General features: G+C 44.1%; 1 protein-coding gene across 7 annotated transcripts in view; it reads right to left on the minus strand.

Moving 5' to 3' along the window:
* KLC4 (kinesin light chain 4) overlaps window positions 1-12,772 on the minus strand; it is a 104,232-nt gene that overhangs the window by 38,774 nt on the left and 52,686 nt on the right. For 2 of the 7 annotated variants that reach the window (XM_063444204.1, XM_063444203.1), the window contains exon 13: window positions 5,037-6,631. The exons of the other annotated variants lie outside the window; for them this stretch is intronic. In XM_063444204.1, coding sequence (XP_063300274.1) covers window positions 6,626-6,631 — 6 coding nt within the window. In that variant the 3' untranslated portion in view covers window positions 5,037-6,625. Of the gene's footprint in view, window positions 1-5,036; window positions 6,632-12,772 lie in introns of those variants that run through there. 7 annotated transcript variants of the gene reach the window in all.

Raw genomic sequence — 12,772 nt, forward strand, 5'->3', positions numbered from 1 at the left:
GGAGTCATTATCAGACTGGAGCAATTTAAATGGAGTCCAAGAGAAATGGGATTGCACTACTGAAGGCAACAGAAAATTGCATTAGGCTTGTCAGTAAAAGCAAAAAATTCAAGAAACCACTGTGGTACTCCGCAGATGTGGCCAAAATAGTAAAAAAACAAAAAGTTAGCATTTAGGAATTATAAAAAAAAAAAAAAAAAAAACAGAGTGAGGAAGACAGAATGATCTAGAAGATTAGGCAGAAAGAGGCTAAGCAAGTTATAAGAGCTTCCAAATCACACACAGAAGAGAAAATAGCACAGTCAGTAAACAAGGGGGACAAAACTTTTTTTAGATACATAAATGAGAAAAGAAAAGTAAAACAAGGATTAGTTAGATTAAAAACAAAAGAAGGAAGGTATGTAGATGAGGATAAAGGTCTAGCTGACTGCCTCAATTAATATTTTTGTTCGGTATTTACAGCTGAAAATGAAGGAAAGGGACCTCAGTTAAGAAAAAGGATAAATGAGTCATTTATTACACGTGAGTTTACAGAGGAAGAGGTTCTATTTCAACTGTCAAAAGTAAAGACAAATAAGTCAATGGGACCTGATGGAATACACCCAAAGCTATTAAAAGAGCTTAGTGGTGTACTAGCAAAACCATTAACAGATTTATTTAACCAATCATTGATAACAGGAGTAGTCCCAGAAGATTGGAAGTTAGCGAATGTTGTGCCCATTCACAAGAAAGGTAATAGGGAGGAGTCGGGCAACTATAGGCCAGTAAGCCTTACTTCAGTAGTGGGGAAAGTGATGGAAACCATGTTAAAGGATAGGATTGTTGAACATCTAAAAACACATGGATTTCAAGATCAGAGACAACATGGGTTTACTTCAGGGAGATCATGCCAAACTAATCTTATTGATATTTTTGATTGGGTAACTAAAATTATAGATCAGGGTGGTGCAGTAGACATTGCTTACATAGATTTCAGTAAGGCTTTTGACACTGTTGCACATAGAAGGCTTATCAATAAACTGCAATCTTTAAGTTTGGATTCCAATATTGTTGAATGGGTAAGGCAGTGGCTGAGTGACAGGCAACAGAGGGTTGTAGTCAATGGAGTATATTCGAAGCTTGGGCTTGTCACCAGTGGGGTACCTCAGGAATCTGTACTTGGACCCATTCTCTTTAATATTTTTATTAGTGATATTGCAGAAGGTCTTGATGGTAAGGTGTGTCTTTTTGCGGATGATACTAAGATATGTAACAGGGTTGATGTTCCAGGAGGGATAAGCCAAATGGCTAATGATTTAGGTAAACTAGAAAAATTGTCAGAGTTGTGGCAACTGACATTTAATGTGCAAGATAATGCATCTTGGATGTAAAAACCCAAGGGCAGAGTACAGAATATTTGATAGAGTCCTAACCTCAACATCTGAGGAAAGGGATTTAGGGGTGATTATTTCTGATGACTTAAAGGTAGGCAGACAATGTAATAGAGCAGCAGGAAATGCTAGCAGAATGCTTGGTTGTATAGGGAGAGGTATTAGCAGTAGAAAGAGGGAAGTGCTCATGCCATTGTACAGAACACTGGTGAGACCTCACTTGGAGTACTGTACACAGTACTGGAGACCCTATCTTCAGAAGGATATTGATACCTTAGAGAGAGTTCAGAGAAGGGCTACTAAACTGGTTCATGGATTGCAGGATAAAACGGTCACATCATGCCATGTTCTGCGGAGATGTCTGGCCTTGGCTTCTGGTATCCACTACTCTTTTTACAATCCTTGTTTTTTTTTTTTAGTTTTTATGGACCTGCCGAATATGGGGTACATTGGTGTTGTAGCAGGCTTATGCAATGTATGATCATATAATGTAACTAAATCCCCATACTTTTCATATATAGTACTTTATTTCTCCTCTTGTTTTGCCTATGTTATCTTGTCTTGTTTTATTTTGTATTCCCAGTCCATGTACAGTCCTGTCCTGCCTGCCCATGTTATGTTCATGTTTTCCTCGTGTCGTGTGTGTACATGTTCTGGGTTTTGCTTTCTATCCTTCTCTGGTTCTGGGTTGTTTTCTTGTTTGGTGTCTTTCCTAGTCTTGCCTTGTTTCTGTACTGGATACATGTCTGCTGCAGATCCCCCCTATTCAGCTCCTGGGAGGTCTGCATATCAAGCTCCTAGTTCCTGGGATCCGCTAAGCTGTATCAGGGACCTGGTATGTGGCCGCACAAACGCTGGTGCTCAACACCAGAGGGCGTGTGGTTACCCTGCACCAGGCCCTGATAGTCCACTTCCATGCTGAAGACTCCCAACTTCTCATCAGGCACTCAGGGGTCCCGGTTTCCGTACCGCCACCCGTGACAAAAACTTACCAGGAAAGGTTAAAGGATCTTAACATGCATAGCTTGGAGGAAAGACGAGACAGGGGGGATATGATAGAAACATTTATATACATAAAGGGAATCAACACAGTAAAGGAGGAGACTATATTTAAAAGAAGAAAAACTACCACAACAAGAGGACATAGTCTTAAATTAGAGGGACAAAAGGTTTAAAAATAATATCAGGAAGTATTACTTTACTGAGAGAGTAGTGGATGCATGGAATAGCCTTCCAGCTGAAGTGGTAGAGGTTAACACAGTAAAGGAGTTTAAGTATGCGTGGGATAGGCATAAGGCTATCCTAACTATAAGATAAGGCCAGGGACTAATGAAAGTATTTAGAAAATTGGGCAGACTAGATGGGCCAAATGGTTCTCATCTGCCGTCACATTCTATGTTTCTATATAAATATACAGATTATAGTCCTATAAATACTACTTAACCCCATAGACAGCATAAGATTAAATCTGGTAAGTGAATATACAATCAATATTTAGAAATGCAATAAATATCCAAAAGTAATATAGCTCATATGACCCATTATAAATATAATCATCATGCACCATCAAAAAAAAAAAAAGTTCAACGTAGTGGTATATAGGTGCTATGTACATATACTCCTTATACTCCTCTAAATATTTCCAACCCCAGTAACAATATAGGGTTAAAATGCAATAAGTGCAATAAGAAGCGTGTATCTCATTATCAACATGTATCAATATAATCAGACAAATGTCTCAACATATACTTGTTAGGAGAGCTAATGAATAAGTGCAGTTATAGCACATAGGACAAGAAAACTAACTCCGCCATATACATTCATGAACTCTCTTCTCCATATACTATAGTTTATGGCAAATTCCAAGACTGTTATGGGATCTTTAAACCCATTAAGGACCAAACTTCTGGAATAAAAGTGAATCATGACATGTCACACGTCATGTGTCCTTAAGGGGTTAAAGAGAAATTGCCGATCCTGAAAAAATACTAACAAGGCCATTGGAAATTCCAACGATTTTAAAGATTGATCCAGTTGGTCATATTTAATGGATTCTGGAACTCCTCTCAACTTAATATTGTTCCTCCTCGATCTGTCTTCTAAGTCCCCCAATTTGACCTCTCGAGCCTGAAGTTTTCCTTCTAATTGGCTGCATTTTACCATTAGATCTTCATTTCTTGCCTGTAAATGTTTAAGTGAATTTGCAGAATATTAGCAGCCTCAATAGATTTGAATTGTCCTCCAGGTCGTTTTAATTTACAATACAATGTATCCAAAGCATCATTAAGTGTTTGGTGCGATATTTGATGGGAGGCAATCTGAGAGGCAAACTCCGTGCGTTCACCCTGAGACAATCTATTGGTTAGAGTTCGTTCTTGAGTTTATGTTAATAGTCTTACTTTTATCCATAGTTTTTGTTTGTATTTTTGTTCTTGGGAGGCATAATATCCTTAATAGTATGTGGATCACAAGTTCCTTTAGCTCTGTCCTAAAGTTCACTATAAAGAAACTAATTTAAAAATCATAATAATATAGTGACCAGATTGCGGAACTGTCAATACGTAGAGTTCTTGCTCGATCTCCAGTATATAGTAGAAGGTGGAATCTTATTTACCAACCTTTGCCTGCTATTTAATGGCAGGACTGTTGGTTACATTTTCTTGTTAGAAACCATCCTTGCCAATCATTTTATAAATGTCACCTCCATTAATACATTATACCTTGTTGGTAGCAGCTTAATGGCCCCAGATATCAGTTCCTGACTTACTGGACCTTTTCACAGAGTTCGCGTTTGCGCAATTCCTTTTTTTTTTTTTTTTTTTTTTTTTAAATAAATCCGGCTTTTACTGTTCATCGGTTCCACGTCCATTCAGCATGAAAACCCCATGAATCACAAACTTCACCACCGCGCTGGAGATCGAATATAACATCAAACTCAGTATCAGGTGCAGCGCCGTAGCCCTCAAATTACCGCCAGTTACATCCAGAGAGTCTGGGCGTCTCGCTCTCCCCCCTCACCAGAACCTCAGAGCCGTGGGAGCGTGCGTGCGTGCACACGTGTCACGTCATCCCCCCGAATGCTGTAAGGTTTTTGTAATATTAATTTTCATTTTAACAGTCATTGTTTATATATGGAATGTATTTACAGTCAACATTCTCCTCATCCTCGTCAACTTACCCATGTCAAGGGACCAATATTTGTATTCCACATGTTTTAATGTATTTGCATTATGCCAATGAAACAAGCAATGCCAGGCTGCAGCAGTGCATGATGGGATCAGCTGTTAATGACCTGTTACTGGGTTGGCTCAGGATTAGACATACTTTACAATCTCAACCTTAGACCTGTCACCAAGAGTGACCCACCCTAAATCACCACAAATCTCTTCATTATACGTCTCACCTTCCACCGAGATTGCTCAGCGTTTCCTACGGCTCCTGGAGCTCACTCAGGGTCACCTTGTGCAATCTCAATTCTATCTTTGGTGTCACACAGTCAGACATCACAATCTCTGTCCTTTCTCATGAATCAATGTTTGGCCACTGGACCAGTATTTTGTTTCAATCTTGCAATCAATGTTCAGAACAGAAACACTGCCGTCGGTAGTGATCACACACAGTCTCACTGGGTATGGAGAAATTATTATAAAAATAATAAAACACACATCAAGTCAGACTCATTTTAATTATGCAAATAACTCCATTACATTATCAGAAATCTGCAAATCTGACAAACGTCACAAATAAACAAAAACAAAATAAAAATCCTAATTCCTATCCTAATATAAATAATAGAAATATTGAGGGAACACTACACAAATAAGGCACGTGGAGCAATGAATAGTTATGACAAAGCTTTAGCCAAGGAGAGACCACGTGGGACAAGACATCAAGGAAGAGAACAGGAGGGAGGTTAGAACAAGAAAAAGAGAGAACACACGAGGGGAGGGAGGTCAGATCGAGATAAGGACAGGACACGAGGGAGGTCAGATCGAGAGAGCACGAGGGAGGTCAGATCGAGAGAGCACGAGGGAGGTCAGATCGAGAGAGCACGAGGGAGGTCAGATCGAGAGAGCACGAGGGAGGTCAGATCGAGAGAGCACGAGGGAGGTCAGATCGAGAGAGCACGAGGGAGGTCAGATCGAGAGAGCACGAGGGAGGTCAGATCGAGAGAGCACGAGGGAGGTCAGATCGAGAGAGCACGAGGGAGGTCAGATCGAGAGAGCACAAGGGAGGTCAGATCGAGAGAGCGAGAGGACACGAGGGAGGTCAGATCGAGAGAGGTCAGATCAAGGGGCCGGGCACAAGGAAGGTCAGATCAAGGGGCAGGGCACAAGGAAGGTCAGATCAAGGGGCAGGGCACAAGGAAGGTCAGATCAAGGGGCAGGGCACAAGGAAGGTCAGATCAAGGGGCAGGGCACAAGGAAGGTCAGATTAAGGGAAGGAGAAAAAAAAAAAAAAAAAAAGACAAAGGAATGCTACGCCATATAGCCAGCCACTAAAGTCTGACCAACAAAAGCTTGACAAGAACATGGACACAAACACTCTGGGACAAACAATAGATTAGTTAACACTTTGTCAGCTGTGAACATAATCAGACATGGGAGACAATCATGAAGAAAAGTTAGGAGGGTATTTTTTTGCTGCAGCAATATTTATGTTGAACGTTAGCTTGATACATGTTACGATTATGTTGTAGGCCCGTAACCAAGAAAAAGACCTCCTAACCAGAAGTGAGAAAGTCATCCGAGGCTTTGCTTTGGCCTCCAGCTAAACTGAGAAGTCCACAGGCTTTAAACAATATGGGTTCCAAGGTTCTTCATCTACAGTCCACTCCATGAAATTGTTGGACTCAGGTCAGTAACAACATAACTGAATGCTGCTTAGCAAGAAAGCAAGCAATGTGAAATAGCCTCAAAAAAAAAAAAAAAATAGGGGAAGGAAACTGCACAGAAAAAAAAAAGTCAGACATGCACCACCATTTGCAGGATCTTCTTCAATGGCATTGGATGACAAAATGCAGTATAGTGGATAGGTACAGGTTATAATGGGCATATCTAGCCTACACCTGGAGGATCACTTGACATGAATGCTGGATTTCTCTCTCATTGATTTTGGGAAGAGTGAGGGACATGGGTGGTTCTGTGCTCTTGACAGCCATGCATCATCTGCCTCTTGCTGGGTGTGGTAATAGTAATTGAGGTCCCTCTGCTGTGGGATTGAGTAGGGGTTGATAATTTCCGATGACTGGGAATTTAGGCCTGAAAAGCATGAAAATAAGAAAACAAAAAGAACAGCTTACAAGGATTGTGGTCCAGAAGACCCATTTATCCCACACAGAAAGGATATAGAAGCAGCAAAAGGGACAACGATGCAGAGAATATCGAGAGATCAATAATGTGAAAGACACTTGTTTCTAAAACTATCTAAAAGCGTGTAATTCATTGCGGGAGTCCTTGTATAGAGTTGGACAGTTAATGACCTATGATGTTTGCAGTAACAGAGGGATTTAAGACATGGCCAGTTGTGGTGATGTACATCAGTCTGGAATATTACTTGGGTTGAATGGCATGAAGCACACTGGCAGGTACATGATACAGTGTATATAAAAATGCTCAATGTGAGAACATCCATTACAATTACTCTAGTATCACTGTAAAAAAAGCAGTTGTGATCACTATGTTTGTGTGAATCGGTACTAGGATAAGTGAAGAAACTGGGGGTCCACAAGGTCCAGGCTTCAGTATGTCCTCATATGATCACTTTTAGTACATCTACCAATCTACATGTAATCGCCAGCCAAAAGTAGAGGGACAATGCTGTTTGGGGTTTATTATCCAGATAACAGGCCCTTTTTATCCGTGTGACCCTGTAGTGGGAGGGGTTTATTGCACAGATAACAGACCTATTCAACCAGCGTGACCCCGTAACAGGAGGGCGAAGAAATGCCATTTATCATTAAGAGGAGAATTGAGTAAGACAGTTCACATAGATATACACGTCTGGCTTGTGGTGCAGTGGACAGTAGTTAAAAGGAAGGAATCGAGAAGCAGAGACAGCGGAAAGCAGACACATGGAGACACTGGTAGCACAGTCCTCATTCAAGACTCCAGGAGCTGGGGAACATCAAGCACACAGCATGCAGAGACCAGAGAGAGGAATCTAACTATAGTGCATTCCTGACATTTATGTGGGAGCCATTTCCCTCTAACAGCCCGGGGTAATAATTCCGCCCCCAAACTAATGGGAAACACTGCACCACAACTGTCAGCTCAACACAAATCGAAGTGGAAAAAATTACTGCTGCCCATGCCTCTCAACCCGGTTATGTTTCTAGACTGGGATGTCAGGAGCATTGGTCTGTAAAACTCCAATTTAAAACTCTGTTTCCATGACCCAAAACAGCCACTTAGCCTGTAGAGACACTAAAACCCTACAGTACTCAATAGAGCCACGTCCGCACACTCCAATCTACACAGCTAGGAAGAATCTAACGAGAATGTCAACAACACAGGTGAAACGAGTCACAGAAATGCCAAGAAATCAGACCAATGCCCATTACATCCAAGTGTGAAGACACTAAGGGGAACCCCACAATACCCACCCTGCTAGCTACATAGACCAGTATGTATTTAGTGCCAAGTTACACAAACAGTAATTGGAATCTTTGCTTATCACCAAGGTACTGTTAATATGTCCGGTGCGCCTGGTATGCAGAAATGAAATAGAATCTTTGTTAAATGAGTACCCCACGTCAGTGTCCACGCAGCAACGCAAGGGAATTTTGATTTGCACATCAGTTTTCATAGCCAGAGACAGTATGCCTAGGGAAATGGTAAAACCCTGACTGAATACAAAAATAAATAAAATTAATGGAAACACGTGAGGTTTAGGTTTGGAAAACACATGGGTGTTAACCAGGGGAGTTAAGAGAATATTAGGTTTGCTTGTGAATGACACATAGGGAGATCAGGGTGGTGGCGGGGAGCGCAAAACTCTGCCGGGTGGTGGCGGGGAGCGCAAAACTCTGCCGGGTGGTGGCGGGGAGCGCAAAACTCTGCCGGGTGGTGGCGGGGAGCGCAAAACTCTGCCGGGTGGTGGCGGGGAGCGCAAAACTCTGCCGGGTGGTGGCGGGGAGCGCAAAACTCTGCCGGGTGACGCGCAAAATTCTGCCGGGTGGCGGGGAGCGCAAAACTCTGCCGGGTGGCGCACAAAATTCTGCAGGTTAGGGGGTGGGGGGAAGGGTTGACAAAACTGCAGGATTGAGGAGTAAGACGAGAGTGACTTAGTGGGGGTTTCAAATTTCAGCATGCAGCACATGCATCCTCCCCTTTCCAAATTGTAACCAGTACCTACAGTACTACACTCTTATACGGCACCACATTGCGTGCGGCTCCTACGCTGGCCGCCATTTACTGTAATCCTAAATAAACCAGCTCCGCGTAGAAAACGTAAAAATAATTTGTTGTGAAATATTAAAGGATTATGGTTTGATTCTGGAAATAGAAGCCATGTTATTATTTGAGCAATAGGTTACATAAGATTCATGTAGGCATTGATAAAGAAAGGATATACTGCTACCAGTGAGACCCCTGGCATTGATCCACAAACAGGAGCTGGGAGTTTAAACTTCAGGTTTATAGAATTCCCATGAAACTCGGCCAAAGAACGGTAACTGGAGCCAATGTCTGAGCTGCTCGATGCGGATGCATCATTCATCATTGGAAAATATCTGTTACTTCAATAACCCCAAATGTTCAGATAGACACAGTACGCGTGGGATTAATGCAGCATCATGCAGGAGTGCATTATATACTGGGAGGGAGGCAGATTGCTTTATGTTGTCGCACCCTATAAAGCATTAGATATGTTTAATTGCAGCCACAATGCATGCAGGGGGAGCAGGTAAACAGAGAAAACTACAAAGTAACAATACTTTAACACAGGGGAGGGGAACCTTTTATCTGCCAAGGGCCATTTGGATATATAAAACATCATTCGCGGACCATTCAAAATCATCAACTTAAAAATTAGCCTGCTGTTTTTAGCCAAACATTTAATTAACTCACTCCTAATGTGATGGCTGGAACGGATTCTCTTTGGTGTATGGTGAGGTTAGCTGGTATTGATAATGTTGCTACTCGCAGTGTGGGTGTGTGTGTGTGAGAGGTCTGCAGTGTGTGTGGTGTGCATTGTGTGTGTGAGTGGGTGAGTGAGTGGGTGAGTGAGTGCAGTATGTGTGTGAGAGAGAGGGGGGTTCAGAGTGCGTGTGAGGTGGTGTTTGTGTAAGGGGTTCTGTGTGTGAGGGATGCAGTATGTTTCAGGGGTCTATATTGTGGTGGTGGTGGGGGGGGAGGGAATCAAGTAGAAATTCTTTTTTTTTGGTTTTTACATGCACCTTAGCCTGCCTTCACCATTTTCTTCCCGCAAGCACAGCGTGGTCAGAGCGTTGCCATGGTAACACGCGGCAAACGCTCCAACCTGCATGCTCGTGGGAAGATCGCAGCCTCTTGGGTCTTAGCTGCCTCCCTCTCCTTTAACTGCCCGGAGACTGGTGAGGAAGATCTTTGACCTCCCCACCGTTCCGATAAAGGCAGATAGCAGGGCCGGCTCCCCACGGCCGGTCCAAATGATTTTGTGCGCCTTATATGGCACGCTGGCCGGAAGTTCCCCACCCCTGCTTTAACGTTAACCTGATGTGATCTGTGACAAGTTCCCTTAACTGGGCTGGCACACACGGGACATTAAACCAAAAATAGTAAATTATTCTATGCAACCAGACACACCCCCGATGACCACAACGACAACGTAACCAGACACACAACCAATGACAACAACGACAACATAACCAGACACACCCCCAATGACAACAACGACAACGTAACCAGACACACAATCAATGACAACAACGACAACGTAACCAAACACACAATCAATGACAACAACAACAACGCAACCAGACACACCCCCAATGACAACAACAATGTAACCAGACACACAACGAATGAGAGCAGCGACAATGTAACCAGACACCCCCCCCAATGAGAGCAACGACAACGTAACCAGACACACAATCAATGAGAGCAGCGACAACGTAACCAGACACACCCCCAATGAGAGCAGCGACAACGTAACCAGACACACCCCCAATGAGAGCAGCGACAACGTAACCAGACACACCCCCAATGAGAGCAGCGACAACATAACCAGACACACCCCCAATGAGAGCAGCGACAACGTAACCAGACACACCCCCAATGAGAGCAGCCACAACATAACCAGACACAATCAATGAGAGCAGCGACAACATAACCAGACACACGCCCAATGAGAGCAGCGACAACGTAACCAGACACACCCCTAATGAGAGCAGCAACAACGTAACCAGACACACCCCCAATGACAACAACGACAATGAAACCAGACACACGACGACAATGTAACCAGACACCCCCAATGACAACAACGACAACGTAACCAGATACACCCCCAATGACAACAACGACAACATAACCAGACACACCCCCAATGAGAGCGACAATGTAACCAGACACACAACCAATGAGAGCAGCGAAAACGTAACCAGACACACCCCCAATGAGAGCGACAATGTAACCAGACACACAACCAATGAGAGCAGCGACAACATAACCAGACACACGCCCAATGAGAGCAGCGACAACGTAACCAGACACACAATCAATGAGAGCAGTGGCAACGTAACCAGACACACCCCCAATGAGAGCAGCGACAACGTAACCAGACACACAACCAATGACAACAACGACAATGAAACCAGACACACGACGACAATGTAACCAGACACCCCCAATGACAACAACGACAACGTAACCAGATACACCCCCAATGACAACAACGACAACATAACCAGACACACCCCCAATGAGAGCGACAATGTAACCAGACACACAACCAATGAGAGCAGCGAAAACGTAACCAGACACACCCCCAATGAGAGCGACAATGTAACCAGACACACAACCAATGAGAGCAGCGACAACATAACCAGACACACGCCCAATGAGAGCAGCGACAACGTAACCAGACACACAATCAATGAGAGCAGCGACAACGTAACCAGACACACCCCCAATGAGAGCAGCGACAACATAACCAGACACACAATCAATGAGAGCAGCGACAACGTAACCAGACACCCCCCCAATGAGAGCAGCGACAACATAACCAGACACACCCCCAATGAGAGCAGCGACAACATAACCAGACACACGCCCAATGAGAGCAGCGACAACGTAACCAGGCACACCCCCAATGAGAGCAGCGACAACGTAACCAGACACCCCCCCAATGAGAGCAGCAACAACGTAACCAGACACACCCCCAATGAGAGCAGCGACAACGTAACCAGGCACACCCCCAATGAGAGCAGCGACAACGTAACCAGGCACAATCAATGAGAGCAGCGACAACATAACCAGACACACCCCCAATGAGAGCAGCGACAACGTAACCAGACACACCCCTAATGAGAGCAGCAACAACGTAACCAGACACACCCCCAATGAGAGCAGCGACAACGTAACCAGACACACCCCCAATGAGAGCAGCAACAACGTAACCAGACACACCCCCAATGACAACAACGACAATGAAACCAGACACACGACGACAATGTAACCAGACACCCCCAATGACAACAACGACAACGTAACCAGACACACCCCCAATGAGAGCAGCAACAACGTAACCAGACACACCCCCAATGAGAGCAGCGACAACGTAACCAGACACACGCCCAATGAGAGCAGCGACAACGTAACCAGACACACCCCTAATGAGAGCAGCAACAACGTAACCAGACACCCCCCCAATGAGAGCAGCGACAACGTAACCAGACACCCCCCCAATGAGAGCAGCGACAACGTAACCAGACACACGCCCAATGAGAGCAGCGACAACATAACCAGACACACCCCCAATGAGAGCAGCGACAACATAACCAGACACACCCCCAATGAGAGCAGCGACAACGTAACCAGACACCCCCCCAATGAGAGCAGCAACAACGTAACCAGACACCCCCCCAATGAGAGCAGCAACAACATAACCAGACACCCCCCCAATGAGAGCAGCTACAACGTAACCAGACACACCCCCAATGAGAGCAGCGACAACGTAACCAGACACCCCCCCAATGAGAGCAGCGACAACGTAACCAGACACCCCCCCAATGAGAGCAGCAACAACATAACCAGACACCCCCCCAATGAGAGCAGCTACAACGTAACCAGACACACCCCCAATGAGAGCAGCTACAATGTAACTAAACATTTAACAAAGTACTCACAAACTAAGAGACCTATGCCAAAAGGGAACATGGACTACTTAAGTACACATGCACCTAACAATGAAACTTTCTA

The sequence above is a fragment of the Pelobates fuscus genome, chromosome 2 (genome assembly GCF_036172605.1).
Source record: "Pelobates fuscus isolate aPelFus1 chromosome 2, aPelFus1.pri, whole genome shotgun sequence".
Lineage (NCBI taxonomy): Eukaryota > Metazoa > Chordata > Amphibia > Anura > Pelobatidae > Pelobates > Pelobates fuscus.